Genomic DNA, 18,874 nt, shown 5'->3' with positions numbered 1-18,874 from the left:
TGTGCTATGGGTTAGCCACCTCGTCTCGGCCAGTGACGTACAAAGCCATGAAGATTTTGAACAGCTCACCTAGAGACTGAAGGCAGAGGACATTCAGAAACCGGATCTCCCTCAAAATAGCATGGATGTTTTTTTTTCTAAATTGGTACGCGTGTGGAAGCACCAGAGACACAAAATAACACCCCAAATCCATGAAAAAGTTATTTTGTCATAATATGGGCACACTAAGATTATTTTCATTATCAACTGATATGTTGATTATTTTCTTGATTAACGGATTAGTTGTTTGGTCTATGAAATGTAATAAAATAGTAAAGGATGTTGATCAGTGTGTTCCAAAGCCTAAGATGATGTCTTATGTCTGTTTTTTCCCCCCAAGTCAAATATAGTCAGTTTACCGTCACGGAGGAGTGAAAAAAATATTCAAATTTAGGCTGGAACAGTTCCATAAAAATATGACTCAAACCAGTTCATTGATTATTAAAATAGTTGGTGATTCATTTAGCAGTTGGCAACTAATCCATTTATCTTTGCACCTCTGCTGAGGAACATTGAAATCAGATTTTCAGATTTCATCCCTGGCCTATCTTTTATTTTGGCCTTCAGGAATGATTTATTGCCGTGTTCTACAGACTGACGTGAAAATGAGTTTAAGTCATGGTAATCTTGCTTTATATGGTGAGGAATTGGCCAGAGTCAAGTGACTCACATCTGCCGGTCCAGTTGCAACAGATAAGCACTGGAAAATTCTTTTGTTCTCAGTGATTAAAGTTAGCGTTAACTTTCATCTTGCACCTGCTGTGGCTGCAGCCTGTTCCCAGCAGGGGTATTTATTTTCCCCATCTCTACGAATATTTGGTGTTCAATTCTGTGTTGTCTTTTATTTAACGTTGAAGAAAGTGAGAACGAGGGTATTTGTGTGGGAGTGGGAGAATCTGTGCGTTTCCGCACACATGTGGACCACATGGCAAGCGCACTGCACCGGGAGGGCTGAACACTACAAGGAGGCCACCAACACATACACACACACACACACACACACACACACACACACACACACACACACACACACACACACACACACACACACAATTTCACTGAAACCCACACAACATACGCCACTTGCCAGACACTGTCTCACATGTCAACACTGCCACTGCAGCATAGAAAGCCATCTTAGTTCTGAATGGAAATGTCTTGGCATACTGCTGGACCAACGCCGATTGTCTCACACACTAACATGTGAATTCTTAATCTAATCTACTATTCTGGTACACAACAGCCATGCCAGGTTATTATATTATGGTGTTGGTTCATCGGGGACATTACACGAGCTCAGTTGAACACTGTTCATTTTTCATTTGTATTTGTGGTATTATGATATGAAAGTCATGATCGAGATTAGGATTCTCTTCACATGAAATAAACTGAATATAAGTAGTTTAAGATTTTTATGATAGCTATAGACTTATTTAACTAAGTTCATTAAGAATGCCAGTTTACACCTGGATTCAACTCAAATTGTTTTTGAAATTTTGTTTTCATAGTGTTTTGTACATTTATCACGTTTTGTTTGAAATTACTTTTTGTGTGACTAATGGATAAATTGGTATGGTTCTGAGATGTTTAAATACATGTAGAGAAGGATGTATCAGACGACTGAGGATCAGCTGCAATTGTGTACACACACACACACACACACACACACACACATAATACATGGTAAATACAAAAATCTTTTTGGCAAATAAAAGAAAACAATAAAAAAAAATTAACAAAGGTAGAAAATTAAATGATTTTTGATGAGTAATTTCAATGGATTTTTATACCAAGCCACTATAAGATATCTGGGGAAAAGCAATGTGTTGCAAAAGAGAAGGCATATCATTTTCTGATAATAAATAGGCCCTCATTTTTGAGCATCTAGGAAGCAAATCATGTTGATTTTTAAATTCAACTGCAAATGTCTAATAATTAATCATGTCAACTGTGAAAGTTGTTCTTTGTATACATTTCTTTAAATAGGACTGATTTCAAAATAATGTAAATAATATAATTTATTTTGACTTTATTTATTTAGTTTATATTTTTTAACCAAAGTCAGTTAAGACTCTCTCGTTGTCACTCAGGCCCACACTACAATAAAATGCATCCTGGCTGGGCCTTTTCTACTGCCGTTATCTTTTCAGCTCCAAAATATTGAAAAAGAGTAAATCATTAATGTAAAAAAGGAAAGAAACAAGTAAGATAATTACGACACATTGCCATTGATTTGATCATATGTATCTGGTATTTCAGTTTCAAATAGTGGAAATAAAAGGGTGATGGAGAAAGGGAAGACATGATGCAGATAAGGAAACCAGTCAAACCCACACCTGTTCTCTTTTTTTTTATTTAAGAAGGTTTTGATTGAGTGATGAGTTTGCACTCTGACGAGTAGCACAGATGCAATAACAGAGAACCGACTCTGCAAATTGTAGGAGTGGTACGCTGAAAACAATGAAAACAGCACGTGATAGATAGCTCATGTCAAAAGGTTAACGGTAACTCACAGACAAAACGTCTTGTTTTTAAAAAGTGCATTCACAAACATGACAAATACTCTCAACTCATGATGTCTATTTTTATGTGATACAAAATATGCATACCTGTTTTAGATTTGTCTGTATTTATATACATAGAGATTTCTTCAAAAGGATCACTTCTTTTGTCTTTTTACAAAGGTTAAAAGCAGGGTTGTGGTCGTAGCAGCTTCGGATATCTCTAGCCTCTTTACCATGTCACGAGATACACATAGTCTCAACAGATATCCAAATAAAACCTACCATTTTCTCTGTTGTTAAACTCAAACGACATACTGTCTTTATTGAAAGAGATATTCATCAGTGAAGCCTGCAGTTTAGAAAAGAAATGGATCAATAAAATGCTTGGGCCATTAAATATATTTTTGTATACCCGCTTTTTTGTCAATATCATAAATACTAAAGACACAGGACAATATTATAAGACAATGCTGGGAGACTAAATGTAAAGATTAAAATAGTTCAAACATTATTTTTTTCAAGTTTTCTAGTTCATGAGAAAAAGAAAATAATCAGGCGAGCACAGAAACACTACACTTCAGTCTTTTCTTCAGTCTTATTCACTGCCCTTTTCTATTTAAAAGAGCAATCATGAACGAGGTTGCCAGACCAAGGCCTGACTGTCCATGAACTTTTCTGTTTAAGTCCTGTCCAGATAAGATGCTTGCCCATCGTGAATGAGGCAGGATCCTGGTTTTCAAAGGAAGTCATAAAAGCAGTCAAACATACTGATAAAAACCAATAAGTACCATGCAAATCTTGCAAGACGACATATTCTCAAACAAGAGACAAAGTATTCTTCGTATAGGCGAAATATCAAGTGAGGAGGGAATGGGTGAAAGGCAAAGACCTCTAATCAATACTAAATACTATATTTCCAAAACCAAACAAAAAATATTTAATCTGTACATAATATAGTACGCATGAGTTCAGACTGGATCAGCAGTTTCTTTCCTTTTTGTTAGTCTTTGCCAAATGCCTATCTTGGAATAACGAAGAAAAGTATTTTTAATTGATCCCAATCTCTTTGTTCTCCTCCATAAATCTGGAGAAGGGGCGGCTGGCCCCGACATCCAGACCGGCCTTCTCCCTACCCGTCATGGGAGGGCTGCCGCCTGTGTGAACACGCTCCATTCCTCCCGGCATGGCTCTCAATGAAGTGATTCCTGCACCGCCGAGGCTGACGGGCAGCTGGGTGATGCCTCCGTTTTGGATCACAGAGATCTCATTGTTCTTCATGGCGAGCCCGTTGGTGATGGCGGCCGCGTACTGGTTCCAGAAGCCCGGGTCGACGTTCATGGCCCGAGCGGCCAGATCCTTCTGGAACATCTCGCTGAACTTCATGGCGTCCCCGCCCAGCAGGGCCATGGGATTCTCCACGGACAGCCGCCGACCCCTTCGGGCTGGAGCGTTGTTCCACATGTGTGTTCCCATGTGAACCTAAAATTAGCAAGAAAAGAATCATGAGTGTGTCCATCTCGAGGTGCAATTCCAGCATTTTTTATATTTTGTGGTATATACACTTTTAAATTAGGAGAGCGTTTTGGATATGATTGTATATTTATATAAAAATAAAAAATAAAAATCACAAGCAGCAGATACATTTCAACCTGGAGATCAGAACCAGGAGAGACGAGGGGTTGGACATACAGTTCTCTAAAGACCATTAGCCAGAATGGATCCCAGAGTGTTACATGGAACATGCGTCTCTTCAACCACAATGCCCCCATTTATGTCAATTTTTAATAGATGCTGTATTAAACTGGCCAATACCTTCAGATTGCCCTTTGTGGTGAAAGCCCTTCCACAAATAGAGCAGGCGAAAGGTTTTTCTCCAGTGTGTGTGCGCTCGTGGATTTGCAGAGCACTAGCAGAGGAAAAGTTCTTCCCACACGAGTGGCAGTTGTGCTGCTTAGGAGTGCGTCGTGGAGGCGGGGGAGCCAACATGGGGTTGATGCTGGGGCTCATGGTGCTCTGGGGCGCTGCAGCAGGAACCTGGATGCCCATCGGCAGGTGAGAGTTGTCGCTCAAAGACACAGACTTGCCGTGTCCATTCATTTCCATTTTGATCATGTTTGACGCAGTGCTGGCCAAATTTGGAGTGCTCAGCCCTGAAAAGAAGAGTTCAAATGAATATTAGAATGCTGAATCATTAAAACTTCATAGGGTTAAGAAGGGTTGAAAACATTCAAATTGCACTTCACTGCTGAAGCCCTACTACAATAATTAGGCTAATGATACTTTGTTTTATAATTGATTCATAAAATGTGTGAATAATATTTTGAACTCTTGGATCCTTCTCTTGCTGTCAATATACCAAAACATAGTTTCCTTCATACCTATCACATTGTGTTGAGCAGATAATGTCATTATGAGTACATTATTTTCAGTAAGGATTGCACGTTAAATCCATGTAGATATTTAATTTACTTTATGTTATTACAAAAAACTATTATGATTGTGCACATACACACCTCGGTCTCTATTTAGAAACAGCATGCTGAAGTGGCTCTCCTCCTTGATATACTGCCGGCCAGGTTGAGTGGCAGTCAGGTCAAGGGCCCCGGTGCCTTCAGATGCAGAAAGTGGCGATGGCGTCTCTGATTTTTCCGACTTCACAGTTGCCAAGATGGATGTATTGTTTTCCTGGAGCTCATCTACTAGCATGGCACTACTGTTGTTAATATTGTTGAATGTAGCTGGGGACTTAGATCGCTGGCTCTCAGAATGACTGTGAGCTGGAGACAAGTGCTGCATAGAGCCAGAGGACTCAGACAAAGCCGGGCTGCCCAAGCTTTGACGTTCAGCATCCTCCACTGCAGACAGGGAATCAGTGGCAAAGCAATCTGTCTCTCCTCCAAAGCTGATGCCGTTCTGCATAGGCTTGAGACCAAATGAACGGTTCATGTTGGCAGTGGAGTCGATCATCTTCATCTGGTTCTCCATCGCAGCAATGCTGGAAATGATGGAAGTTGGTGGGGAGCTCCCGGGTGAATAAGGTTTACATGGGTCTACTTCCCCTTCTTTGAAGTCAGCTTCATCTTCCATAGCTTGCTCCATTTCATCCAAAAGATCATCATCATAATTACTCATTGCATCTAAGCTCTTCTCATCAAAGGAGAGGTCAGTGTCCATCTCCTGCATCTCCTGCGGGACAACGGTGTTGGGGATCTGCCCTCCCATGTGCATACGAATGTGTTGCTGCAGCACAACGGCATTGGTGAACTTCTTCTGACATATAGGGCAGGAGTGTTGGACCCGAAGTGGGGGTTTGGATCTATGGACACCAAAGTGTGTTTTCAGGTTTCCCTTGGTGGTAAATGCCCGCCCACATACCTTGCATTTGAAAGGCCTCTCGCCAGTGTGGATACGGTAGTGCATCTTGAGAGCACTCTGGCAGCTCAGAACGCGATGACAGATGACACACTGGTTTGGGTCAGTCATCTTCTTGTCAATGTTTTCAACAAGCTGCTGCAACTTTGATGTCTCTGAGGTTTGCATAGAGTCTAGGAGGCCTCCAAAAGGAAACTTGGCCTTAAACTGCTCTGAGAGCATGGGAAGGACAGGATGGGAGACAGGGTTAGAAACGGAGTCTGGGCTAGTGAGGGGTTCAGTGACCTGGCCACTGCTGGACAATGTGGTGGAAGTGACGGCAGATGAAAGGACAACTTGAGTTAGTGTAGTTGTGGTGGTGGTGTTCTCTCCTGGCCTAGTAGAACAGCTTGGAGGAAGGAGAACACCTTCAGGTTTTAAGAGAGTAGGTGCATCAACCCCTAGAATGGGTTTTGGGGAGGGTGATGTAGTGGTTAAGCCAGAGTCAATAATGATATTTGGGGACAAAGATGCACACTCGCTTAATGGTGGAGATGGCCTTTGAGGGGACCTGTTGAGTGGTGTAAGGTTTGGAGACTCGCCAAAACCTCCCATCATACTCGGCAGCGTGGGAGGCAGCTGGAGCCCGACTGAGGTTGGAGCCGTGGGGAGGACAGGTTTGCTGTCTAGCCATGTCGTTACAGGTTTTTCTGGTGGCAAAGACATTCCATATGGGATGCCTGAGCTTGTGGGCACATTGTCCAGGTACTCTGGCACAGGGTAGGGGTTCATCTGAATATGTGGGTATTTTTCTTTGTGCCTCTGGAAGTGGACCTTCAGATTTCCCTTGGTGGAGAAACGGTTGCCACATATGTTGCATTTGAAGGGCCTCTCTCCAGTGTGTGAACGCAGGTGGATCTGTAGGGCGCTGTCACTGCCAAACACCTTGGCACAGAACCGACACTTATGCTTGAAGAAAGGGTCCTCAGAGCTAGACTTAGTGTCAAACACAGACACGTTTGGGGGCTTCCCCTTACGGTGCTTCATCAGAGCAGAGAGGGGATCAAGCGCATTGGCTGTGGCGGCTATGCTGGCCAACGGGTTAGGGAAGATAACGCTGCTGGATGAGCTGTGAGGTATCAGCGGTAGACTGGAGGCAGAGCTCAGGAGGCTGCTGTGGCTGAGTGAGGGAGGGGTGCTGGAGTTCCTGGGAAGAGCTGAGCTGCTGCTGATGCCACCACCTCCTGTTGCACTACTACTACTAGTGCTTATGTTGTTTGTGACTGAGGATGAGCAGGAGGGAAGTAGAGATGACAATCCAGTACCACTGGGCGAGGGAAACACCGAGTTACTCGAGCACGTGATAGGTATCGTAGAGTTGGACTGCTGACTGCTAGTTTGTGGTGTTTGAGAGAGGGGTCCTTCTATCGCTGAGGTCAGGAGTGAAGGACCTTGACCACTGAGAGTGGCCGGCAACCTAACAGGTAGCTGATGGACAGGGGGAGAGATAAAGTTGTGTAGTTGAAGCTGACTTGCGACAGGAGGAGCACAGGAAGATACAGGCCCCTGGTTTACAGCAGCATTGCTGTGATGGGGGTTTAGAGCAGGCTGTGAGGCAGACTGTCTGTTCATCAGAGCCACCTGACTGCGTATTTGTTCTATCAGCTGCAGCTGGTGGATCTGTTGCTGCTGGAGGGCCATCAGCTGGTCCAGGATCATGGGAATAGCCATGGTGGAAACCCCACTGCCCACTGCTGCCCTTACACTTTGTGAAAACTGGGCAACTGCAACACGGGTGCCATGCAGGGTCTCCAAGGTTACATTAGTGCTTGGCATGTCGTAGCTTGTAAGAGCTGAGGGGACGACATCATTGAGCTGAGGTAGGGAGTCGTCTGGCTCAGGGGATGTCACATCTGTGTCTTCAGGATCCATATTTTTTTCTGGTGAAAGCTCTAGCTCCATCTGCTCGTCCTCCTTTTCTAGGAGATTGACCCCATTTAAGGTTGCTGTCTCTGGGATGTCATCCACCTCACCAGCAGGACTGTGGTTGCTCTCCCTGGGGTCCTCGCTGTCAGCCTGCTCGCTAGAGCAGCTGGGTACAGGGGAGAGCTCGGTAGGGTACTCTTGGCAGGGGTTAGGTGTGTCCTCATTGTCATTTACGATGAGCACCAGGGGGTTTTTGGTGCAACTCTTAGAATGTTCACAGAAGTCTGACCACTTGAAGAACTCAGCGCAACACTTCTCACATACATGCGTCTCCTCACTGCCGCTGCGGCTCTCATTCCCGCTGTCGGCATCATCCAGCACCTCCCCTCGGGCTGAAGGGAGGGGAAAGGAGGGGGTCAGGGGAGTGGAGGGGGGATAGGAAAAGAGGGAGCAAAAAAAAAGAAGAATTAATGAATAAATAATCAATGGAAGAATCCACACATATTTTGCAGTGCGGTGCTGCAAAGATTTAACCTTTGATTTTTTTTTCTCTCTCTTTTAACATTACCAAAATCAATAATCTTTTTATTTTTTTTTACTGTGAATAAATTGCCCTAGTTCACCAATTCTCAAGACCCTACTTTGTGCATTCACACCCTCTCCATAAAGCCAGCTAATAATTTTCTTTGTGCAATCCATCAAATTATGAGGGCCTATCAATTGTGGATACTGCCGCTTAATGAAATTCCATAGAACCTATTGATTTCCAATATTTCATACAATTCACAGCTGCCTCATCTGTTGGGTACAAACCAGGACTTTGATGGCCCTATTAGGATTCCCCTCTGCTATCAAGCCCAGCTATTTCCCCCTGAATTACAAATGCCTAGGCCTTTTCATTTAGCATTGCAAAGGTAATACTTTAGCCCTGGATCCAAGCAAGGGACTCTATACTGGAATGCTGGAATACTTTTGAATTGTGTTGTCAGAATCATAAGCAAAGATCTGCTGAATCCATTGCACTTAAACATTTCCTGAACCATTCCCTATAATTCATGATCATCCAAACTTTGAAATGACTTTTGAAATGTTTTGAAATACAAAACTTTCAGTTAAGAAATACCCAGTGTTACTTTCTCTTCCACTCTCTCTCCCTCTCTCTCGTACTCCTTCTCCCATGTTCTCTGAAATGAGACTCAACAAATTACATGCTAGTACCATGGCAGCAAAGTCTCTGATTAGTTACACATGTTTAATCACAGTTGTAGGAAGCCACTTCCTCTTCCACATGCAACCATCAAGAGTCAAACAAGCCGACGCGAGCTCCGAGCGTGGACCCGATTCACACCTGATCAAAACCACGTAAAAATGGCCTCCCTTGTACATTTATTGTCTTTGTGTTCAAACATCGTTATATTTGATGCGTGTGTGTTGTTCGAGGCCGTAGACACATTTCCCTTTCATAAGGAGTGGGAAGTGTGCTCAATCACTGCCCCAGCACCCTGCGCACACTTTAACTCACACTCTCCTGTTCAGTGTATTCTCAAGGAACCAGCACAGAGCTGGTAATGTAAGAATGTATCTACAAATAAAACTACTGTTTATGCACTTTACACTATATAAAAAAAAATGTTAGGACAATTTCATAGGCATTATTGCAAATAAAACTGATTTATTACGCAAAACGATGGTTGCTAAAAAAATGCTTTAAAACAAGGTGGAGCTGATAAGTGAGTTAAAAATTCTTTAAAAAAATGGCTCAGAGCTACAGTACTAAAAGAAACAAATTGTATGTGACTGTATATCTAACCCTCCCCCCCTCCCCCGCACACACACATACACACACACACATATACACACACATTTGCTTCTGCTAATCATAGGGGTGCAACTCCCCCATTAGGCCAACAGGCCTGAGCTACAAATGTAAGCGATAAAAAGACATGTCGAGAGTGACCTTCCCTCAAAAAAAGCTGCCAGAAAGTACTACTACAGTAGTACTATTACAGACTGCACATGTTTACTCAACACCAAAGGTCGTACTATGCTTTACAAGTGCGTAAACATGAGATCCGTTTCAGAGGTTAGAATGGAGCGAGTCACGGTGAGGCAGACATGAAGCATGTGTGCCAATTACAGTGACTCATTAGCAAAGAAATTCATCACTCCTCCTGTAATTTCTGGCCAAAGGGGGCGTGAGCTATCAAGGTCTGGTTTCTGTAACCTAATTAATTATGAAAAGAAAGGCTTTGGACAGGCTCTGTGTTCTTATCCTCACTGGGGCCAGGGCTGACAAAACAAGATCACATTTTACTTAATCAGTTTTTTGTTTTTTTTTATAAACCTGGCCCCCATGATTAAGCGACTAAAGGGAACAAACATTTAAAATCCTGCACACTTTTATTTTGGGTTCTACGTTATTTATATTTTGCAATATCCATCTCACTTCCCTCCTTGATTTTCCAGTTACAAGTCAACAACTTTTGGATAAAAGTCCTATTGAAATGAAAAAAAAAAAAAGATTTTTTAACAATTTCTATTGTTATTTACCAGATGTGAGAAGAAGCCAGTCTGGAAACTGAAAATGTCAGGGACACGTGTCAGCAGGCTAAAAATCTCCTTAGCCCAGCAGCGGACAGCAGAACTCATTTCCATAATTGAGGGTTGAAAGGTCAACACAAATGAGTAGGCACTGTGTTGAGCTGATTAGTTATTAGAATGGTATTACTGTCAATCTCTTTTATTCATTCATACAATTACAAGTGGGGGCCTTTGTATGCCTCAAACCTGACACACACACACACACAAGCACACACACACACACACACACACACACACACACATTTCTTCACAAACATATATAGAAAGACAAAGAGCTTAGACAAATTACGTGTATATATGTATAGAGATAAACACCTAAAAACATCACACATACGCACACACACACAAACACACACGCCCATGCTTTTTGCTGTCACTAGAAAATAACTCCAGTGTGTATATGAATGCTTGCACAGGCCTACATTGTCAAATGGACCCTGTGTAGGGCTATATTTTTCTAATTTGAAAATAAAAGACTTTAGACTTTGAATGATATTTTCCATTTTGAAATTCTTGTTGTTATTTTGTTAAATGTTCTTCAGCCTTGGCATTTCCAGTTTTGTCAGTTTGCAACATTGTAAGCCCAATCAAAGCAATAGTGTGACAAATATGATGGCCTTTATAGCTCAATTAAAAAAAAATGCGCACACTACCACTTTAAAAAGCATTCAGTGATTCATTTGTGGGATTTTGCTGTGGTTTAACATAGCTGCAATCACTCAGTATTACAATACAGGTCACTGCGGGGATGATTCTTTAGGCTTTTGTTGGAAATATTATAACACTGTATATGCCAAAATAATACTAGTTGCATTCCCAATCACCATTCACTCCTGAAACAGTGGGGTGCCATTGTGTTGCACAGCTGTGTAAAGGCGACATTTTGTGTTTTCTTATGCGTTTGCAAGACAGTAAAAAAAAGCGTGTGTGTGTGTGTGTGTTGTGGGGGGTGGGTGGGGGTATTGATTTTCCTATCGCAAGAGAAAAGAAAAGGATGACAAAAAAAATCCAATCCGTTTTTCATTCCTTTAAGAGTCTTCATTTACTCAGATGCAAATATTAAGCTGAGCCCAGTCAATAGGGCGATTGTAGACATTGAATCTCTATCTTCGCTATCTTGCTCAGCAATCTGTGGCATGCCAACTGAAACCGCTAATCTGACATATTATATCAGATGAGGTATTCATGCTTTCCCCAGATTCTGTGAAAGCCACAGAGCCAAGCATTGAGCAATTACAAATTCTCCCATTCTTAACAATTCCAAGATTCACTTAATGAGTGTGCACGCACGCGCACACGCACACGCACGCACACACACACACACACACACACACACACACGCACAAACAGACATACATACTGTATGTTGAGATAAAAAGTAATTTAAAGTGTATTGTGTCCTACATTCTAACCATTTTCATCCTAAAACTTTTTCGTCAAACTGTAAGATTTTTAATTTCATTTACATTATTACTGAGTGTAAGAAGAGTAATCTCCTGCATTTACAGCCTTCCTATAACCGCCCCTCCTCCTGGCCCTTTAAAATGCATTCTTTTCAAGCATCTGGGGATAGCTTAGTAACCTTAAAGAGAGATACATCACTGTAGGTCCTGCCCATGTTGGCAGGGGAGGGCATAAAAAAGAGGCCTGCTGGGTTGAACAATGCTGGAATTCTTCGACCACACATCCACCACTATTCTCATATATAAGACATGAATTATTTAAGTCAGGTTTTTTTTTTTTATTATTATTATTATTTAAGTTGATTCGTCAGGCAGCTATTTTGACTGACGCATTGTGTGCCCGTCGCCGCATTTTAATCTGGTAATTTGTCTCGCAGCACAGGATCATTCAGACCATCAATCATGCTGATTTTACATTGACTTTGCACTTTTGCGAAGTGTTAATTCCCTTTAAAAAAAAAAAAAAAAAACTGACTCTGTTTGTCACACTGTTTAAGCATAACATTAGTTCAACTCATCTCAATGCAAGCATGGCTTTTTTAAAGAAGCAAATCCTTCAAAAAAAAAAAATCCTACACAAATTCCTGGTCACTAATATGTCTGTGGCCATACACACATATAACATCTCCTTGAACGATCCCATGAATTCTCGGACGTGCAGGGGCTCGAGCGTCCTCAGCACAGCTCTCTCTGTGTGTGTGTGTGTGTCATCGGCCTGGTCAGCCCTACTGCAGAGTGGTACAGTCATATCTGCACTAACAGAGAGGCCTTTGTTATCGCCTGCAGATGTGGAGCAGCCAAAACATTAACGATTTGTTTGTGCAAGCATTTGCAATACAGTATTCAATGACGGCACTCCCGATGTCCCGATGACTGTGTCACCCGTCAAGATGGCTCTCTGTGTGTGTGATTTACAAAAGGAGGAGGAGGAGGCTTTATGGGATCTTATGGACGCTCATCCTCAGAAGGCCTCAGCCATGCTGTAACTGCTCCATGGTGATCTTTGCTTCAGCTGAATTTAGATGCCTAGATTTGAATTTCAAAGGACAAATAATTGCAACATCTCAGCCATCAAAGTGCTCGTCCGTGACTTTGCTTTCTGATTAAAATATGAAAATAAACCGAAACAAACACACAAAAACTCATCTTAACTAAAAACACTAAAGACCAAATGCACCTCTTCACTTGATGGATTGTTAGCTTGCTCTTAAATGTGCCCCAAATCTGCTGTGGAGTCTAATGTTAAAGAGTCCTGTCAAGTTCTTCCTCTCAATCAGGATATTGCTTGCTTGTGTGTGTTTTCAGTGCGGAGAAGTAATTAGGACGCAGCCATATTCGAGTGCCTTCTTGAAGACGTCTTTGGCACAACTATGTGGGTGGTCCAGAGGCCTGCACCCAATGGTGAGAGGGGATTAAAACAAAAGCCAAACAAAGCCCCTCTGCAGGGGAACCATGTTGTCACTGTCAGCGGGGATTTCCTCACTGTATTGTTTTTTTTTTTTTTGCACCTCATAACTACGTACATTCCTGCCTCAAACTGTTTGTTGTAGAAAAAAAGGAAAACTTTCTACTCAAACAGTGTGACCATGTTTGTGAATTAAATGAAGGATTTGAGAGAATGTGAATATTTCTGTGAAGACAGCGTCACAAAAGTGAAAACTGAAACCCCATTTGTGGCCATCCACCTGTTTAGTGAATGCAGACCAACGTGTCTTTCTGAGGAGTCTCTTAAGAGACTTAAGTTTTGTTTTTTTTACTAATAATATTTATAAAAATGTACCTTTCTTGGTCAAAATTGATTGTGTACGTCTTCGCCCATAGGTCGGGAAAATTACCTTTGGCAATTCCTCTAAGTACTAGTAAGCACAAGTGTGCTCGAATGCAATATGTGCGCCACCGCCTCCCACACATTCCACGCGCACACCTTCAAAGGCTCTGGATGCAGAGGAGGCGGTGTCCAGATGAAAAGCCCGTCGCTGTTCACACTTCCTAGGACACGAGGAAGCTGTGCTGCCAAGTCCAACGGCACACATGTTCTAATTGTACAAGGAGCTTGACATCTAGCGGCAGGACCTGGCTGGCCGGGGCTAGACAAAGGTTAAGTCAGCAAGCTTTATAAAAGCACTCCTAAGCAGACCCCCGCCTACTCTCACCATCCAAACACACACGCACACACACACACACACACACACACACACACACACACACACACACACACACACACACACACACACACACACACACACACAGGGGGCAAGTGTCCAGAAGGCCTGAGGGGGAGATAATATGCCAGACAAGGGCTTGTTGGCACTTGATTTTAGTTGTTTATCTTTTCAGGGATGCAGCACATTAAAGAGGTCCTCACTGTGCTACGGCGGACACCAGAGTGAGAGAAACTCACACCATAAGGTCAGACCGAATTGAAGATTTGGTAAAAAGGGATGAGACACAAGGAGAAGTTCACACCCGAGCTCCCTGATCTTGCAGTTATTTTCTCGTGCGATGGCCATTTTCATGAAATGTGCCGCGGAGAGAGAGCGTGTGTGTCCTTGAGCCCAATTTGAACACCACTCCAACGCTCGGCTTTTCTCTTCACCGCCGGCCCAACGTCTATGGATTTTAAGTCTAAATCAAGCAGGGAGTGACGGTTGGAACTTTTAAATTCCTTCGACATTTTATGCAATGATTTGTCAAGGCCCTTGCGATCAATAGTGTCGTCAGGAGCTGCACCACGGCGATAGGCAGCGGAGAATCTGATCACGCTACAATGATACACCGACAGACTGACATTTGTAGCTTGTCTGGGAAGCTTTGGATGAGACATGATATTATTAGGTTGTATTTAAGTGTCTATGGGCTTCGCTGTGCTCTGCCAAAGCCTTGGCATTGTTTCACTGCGATGTCTCTCCTGAAAACAAGCGAGCCAGTATAGTGCTCCAACAAGGACAAGAACATTCCACGGACCACTTCCAGTCTTAAGCACAATGGCGTACATGCTATAGATTACCCACAACACTGTGTGCATTTTGAATTTTCAAGCCACATATGTAGGAAGGTGTGTGTTCAAAATGAGAACAGAGTGTATGGATGTGTTTCTCGTTCGGTTTTCTGGGTCACACATTGCAATAATGTTGTTGTTTTTTTACATTCAATTTTACCTGCGTGTAAATCATCCCAAGTTCACGGCAGGAAAAAGGGGAAAAAGGAAGCTCCCTTTTCATTCCAGGATCCTACAGGAAAGCAACCTGATGGACGTTTCCTATCGTACCGAAATCTATGAAAGGTTATCTCAACATTAAAAACGGACACAAAACGCCCTGCAAATGACCGAAATCCACTGAGTAATTTGGAACAAAAGAGCCAAGAGTCATCAGTGTGATTCCCCGGCACCATGCAAAGAGAACTGCTCCCCAGAGATTACATCACGCATTTCTATTCCAAAGAAGCCCTGCAAAGTGTGTGTGTGTGTGTGTGTGTGTGTGTGTGTGTGTGCGTGTGTGCGTGTGTGTGTACGTGTGTGTGTGTGCGTTGGCCAACATGAGCCTAGATAGTGAGGTTTAACTAATAGCAGGGATTTGTTAGGAGCACCCAGCATTATGGAGATACCAAAAGTAATATACTTCACAAAAATGATGAAAAATTATGATCTTAATAAAAAAAATATATATACTGCACTGGTATTGGTTTTGATTCAAGTTATAAAAAATGGTGGGATTCATTTTTCTGACTCCTCACAGATCAATACGATTTTTCTTCTACATATGTTGCTTTTCTAAAATACATCAATTAAAAAAAACTGTAATTTGAAACAATTTTACATAGAAAAGCAGGATTTCTTTGCACCATGAAGTGAGAATCCTAGTCCTCGCGCTGTTCCTGTGATCCAGCAGCATGGCGCCTTGCTGAAGATGTGACTTTGGCTTCATAATGGTCGTTTTACTGCGCAAAAGGCTGAGTACAGAATACAAGAGGAATGAGGCTTTTTTTTGCACCACCACCACCACTACCACCACCCCTCCACACACACACACAGACACACACACACATGGCGAGGACGAGCCCTGTCAAGCGATCTTGTCGACATTGTGAGCAAAAGGGAACAAATCAAGTGTGCGAAATTTATGTGAGGGGGGTAAACAAAAACATTTCCATGACAAAACAAGGCTTCGACCTGCAACTGAATCCGCGTTTCGCTCCTCGGAAAGCCAGACAGACGCCCAGGGACCAAAGGCACTCATACACAAAAACTATAAAACTATAATAATAAAAAATAAAAAATATAATAATAATAATCATATTAATAATAATAATTTCAACAGGTTTAGATTTTTTTTAATGAAAAATAGATCTTGTTGCATGATTTGTTTCTATATCCGTGGAGTCAATTGTACAGTTGTAAGAGAGACTTTAAAAAAATGTTTTCAACTTCTCACATTATGTGTGTTTGCGTGTGTATTAGATTATTTACTGTATCAGATTCTAAAGACATATTTTTTTAAGAAAACAGCCCCGGTGTTTGACACATAGCTGATTATTAAACCAACTCTATTTTTAAAAAGGTCTCAGAAAATAAAGGCCTCCAGCCCATCGTATGAACGCTGTGGAGTGTAACGAACGTATTTTATATGATATTGGTTACATTCGTGTTAAAAGTCAGGAGCCGGTGGTGCGATGCAGCCTGGGCGAGGTCCAGGTTAAACTGACGTTTGGGGATAAAAAAACAACTTCCTAATCGAGAATCGCACACTTCCCTGTAGATTTAGGAGAGACTTGGGACTTAAACTGGGATGGGTTTATTCCAAATTATTCCATATGAAGAGAGGGGAGAAAAAAAACAACCCAAATAAACCCAAACGAGTTTTCAGTTCAGGTAGAAACTTAAATGGAGTTTAAAAAAAAGCTGCTAAAAAGAGAGTGAAGTGGAGAAAGAGCATGAGTGTAAAGCAGAGCTGTGAGAAGGGGAAGGGTGGGGTGGGGGGCTGGGGGGGGGCTTTTGGGGGGTGTGTAAGTGTTGTGTTTGCATTTTGTGAAGAAGAGACCGCAACGGATCAAAAATCCACTCACCGTGCTCGGAAATCACCCCGGCTATTGCGGGCTCCTCGTCCGACTTGAGGTGCTGCGGCTTGGCTTGCTTGCGTCGGGACATGTCGCTGGCGTCGGTGCTGCTGCTGCTGCTGCTGCTGCTGCTGCTGCTGTTTTTGCGCTCCGTGATGTCTCTGCGTTTTGCAGATACATCAGCGGAGGACTGAATGAATCAACACACACACAAAAGTTCGCAAATAGTCTGGTGTAGCGGAGAGAGGGGTTGGGGGGAGGAGAAAAAAAGATGAAAAAACAATTCTGAAATTAGCCGGTGTTGCTGCTGCTGCTGCCGCCGCTGCTGTTGCTGTGCGTTGGATTGCGCATGTCGGTATAATAATTACGATAGTGAATAATGCCTCGCGATTAATGGCACCGTGTGAAGGTGGGGAGGATTGGCTGGAGTCCAGCGGACGCGCATTGGATATGGAAATGAGGGACGGACTAAGCAATTAGCCGCTTCACTCTCAGACTTTATCCGTCTCTTTTCTCTTTACTATCCAGCCTCTCCCCCAACAACACAACACACCAAAGCTCTTGTTTTGCCCAGTTTACGTGTGGGTGGGTGGGTGGGGGGGTCTTCAACAGGGAACGTGTCAGTCTCCTTTCCCCCCCCCCCGTTCCTTTCACGAAGCGCACAGGCTCACAAGTGCCGAGGATTCACCGCCGCGTTTCTTCTCCAAGTATCTCTCATCTTCATCACTCTGACCTTTACGATCCCGCTTTTACCTCCCAACTTCAGACAGCGTCTTCTCATAAAGTCTATCTCGGCAGTTTTGGTTCAGTTCTCGCACTTTCTCTCTCTCTCTCAGTAACTTTTGTGTGTGTGTGTGTGTGTCACCTCCTTCTGAATTGGACTGAAACGAAGCGATGTTTACAGTCTCTGAGATGTTTCAAGGCTTTAAAGTTTTTCTCTCGGTGATGGTGCTTCCGGTAAAGTAGCTGAGGTCTCTACACGGACATCAAAAACCAGAAAAAAAGTGACGGGACGTGTAAAGTTCTTGTCAATAGCCATAAATTGTTAGCAGGGTTCTTTTTTATTTCGAACGGCGCAGCTCCGCTCTCCAAACTTTGACGCGCGTCTTCCGAGAAATCGGTGCCACTACTGCTAACAGCAGTCCTCCTGTCGGGCTCAGCAACACTGTCAATGGGTTCAGAAAGTCATTTGTCCCGCAAAAAAGAGAAGTCGCTTCAATGTTTGTGATCGCGATGAAGTTGCCCTCGTCCTCCTCTTCTTCCTCTCGCGGTGAATCAGCTCCCGTCTGCGCCTTCGCCTCGGTGCGCTCTCCAAAAGTGGCTTTTTTTCTGGATATCTGGTGGCTAAACACCCGTTTGTTTTCCAAAATTAAAGCATCGTTCAGTGTCTTCCCTTCTGTCGGCTCGCGGGCTCATATCGAAGCCAACTTGGAAGTTATCTTCTGACAGAGCACTCGCACTCTCGGTGTGTCGGTGCTGGGCATGGCTCCGTGTGTGTAGGGGACTGCGCTGTGTGTGAGAGTTAACCCCCAAGCAGAGGTTCAGCCCATTGCTTGTAGCCACCACTAGGATGTACCACCACGTTACTGTTCAATGGATCGTCCTCACGCGCCAGTGTGAACACCCAGATCTGACCTCCCATCATGTAATATCCCGTTGCTCTCACCGGCCGCCGCCTGTAACCGAAAGCCACTCATATTCATCTCACAGATTTGTTTTTTTTTTTAATCAGAGCAGCGATTTTGTCGATCAACGGTCGGCTTTTCATCACAACTTCCTACCTATTTGGTGACTTTTTTCTAGTTTATGGCAATTTTACGCACGGTGCCAATCACTGGGAATGTAGGTTTTTTGCCAGTAATGATTTGTAGAAGTAATGTAACAGTAATCACACTCTAGTAGTGATTTACTGACTATATATATATATATATATAT

At 43.0% G+C, this 18,874-nt stretch overlaps 1 protein-coding gene across 1 annotated transcript; it reads right to left on the bottom strand.

Annotated features, from left to right (window-relative positions):
• Positions 1 to 2,374: 2,374 nt before the first annotated feature.
• Positions 2,375 to 18,504, bottom strand: sall3a (spalt-like transcription factor 3a). The gene is made up of 5 exons (XM_032519005.1): positions 17,265 to 18,504; positions 16,949 to 17,079; positions 5,057 to 8,212; positions 4,356 to 4,693; positions 2,375 to 4,022 (listed from the first exon to the last, which is right to left on the bottom strand). The coding sequence occupies exons 1-5, from the start codon at positions 17,288 to 17,290 to the stop codon at positions 3,591 to 3,593; spliced, it is 4,083 nt and encodes a 1,360-aa protein (XP_032374896.1). The 5' UTR covers positions 17,291 to 18,504; the 3' UTR covers positions 2,375 to 3,590.
• Positions 18,505 to 18,874: the final 370 nt, after the last annotated feature.

Source organism: Etheostoma spectabile, chromosome 6 (genome assembly GCF_008692095.1).
Source record: "Etheostoma spectabile isolate EspeVRDwgs_2016 chromosome 6, UIUC_Espe_1.0, whole genome shotgun sequence".
Taxonomy (NCBI): domain Eukaryota; kingdom Metazoa; phylum Chordata; class Actinopteri; order Perciformes; family Percidae; genus Etheostoma; species Etheostoma spectabile.
This window is presented reverse-complemented; position numbering and strand designations above follow the sequence as displayed.

Bases quoted from the DNA above. Each gene is read 5' to 3' on its own strand.
- sall3a (XM_032519005.1), bottom strand. From the start codon at position 17,290: ATGCGCAATCCAACGCACAGCAACAG. The intron at 8,213-16,948 runs GTGAGTGGATTT...CCCTCCCTTCAG, and splicing joins CGGGGTGATTTCCGAGCACG to CCCGAGGGGAGGTGCTGGAT. The intron at 4,694-5,056 runs GTGTGTATGTGC...TCTTCTTTTCAG, and splicing joins GTTTCTAAATAGAGACCGAG to GGCTGAGCACTCCAAATTTG.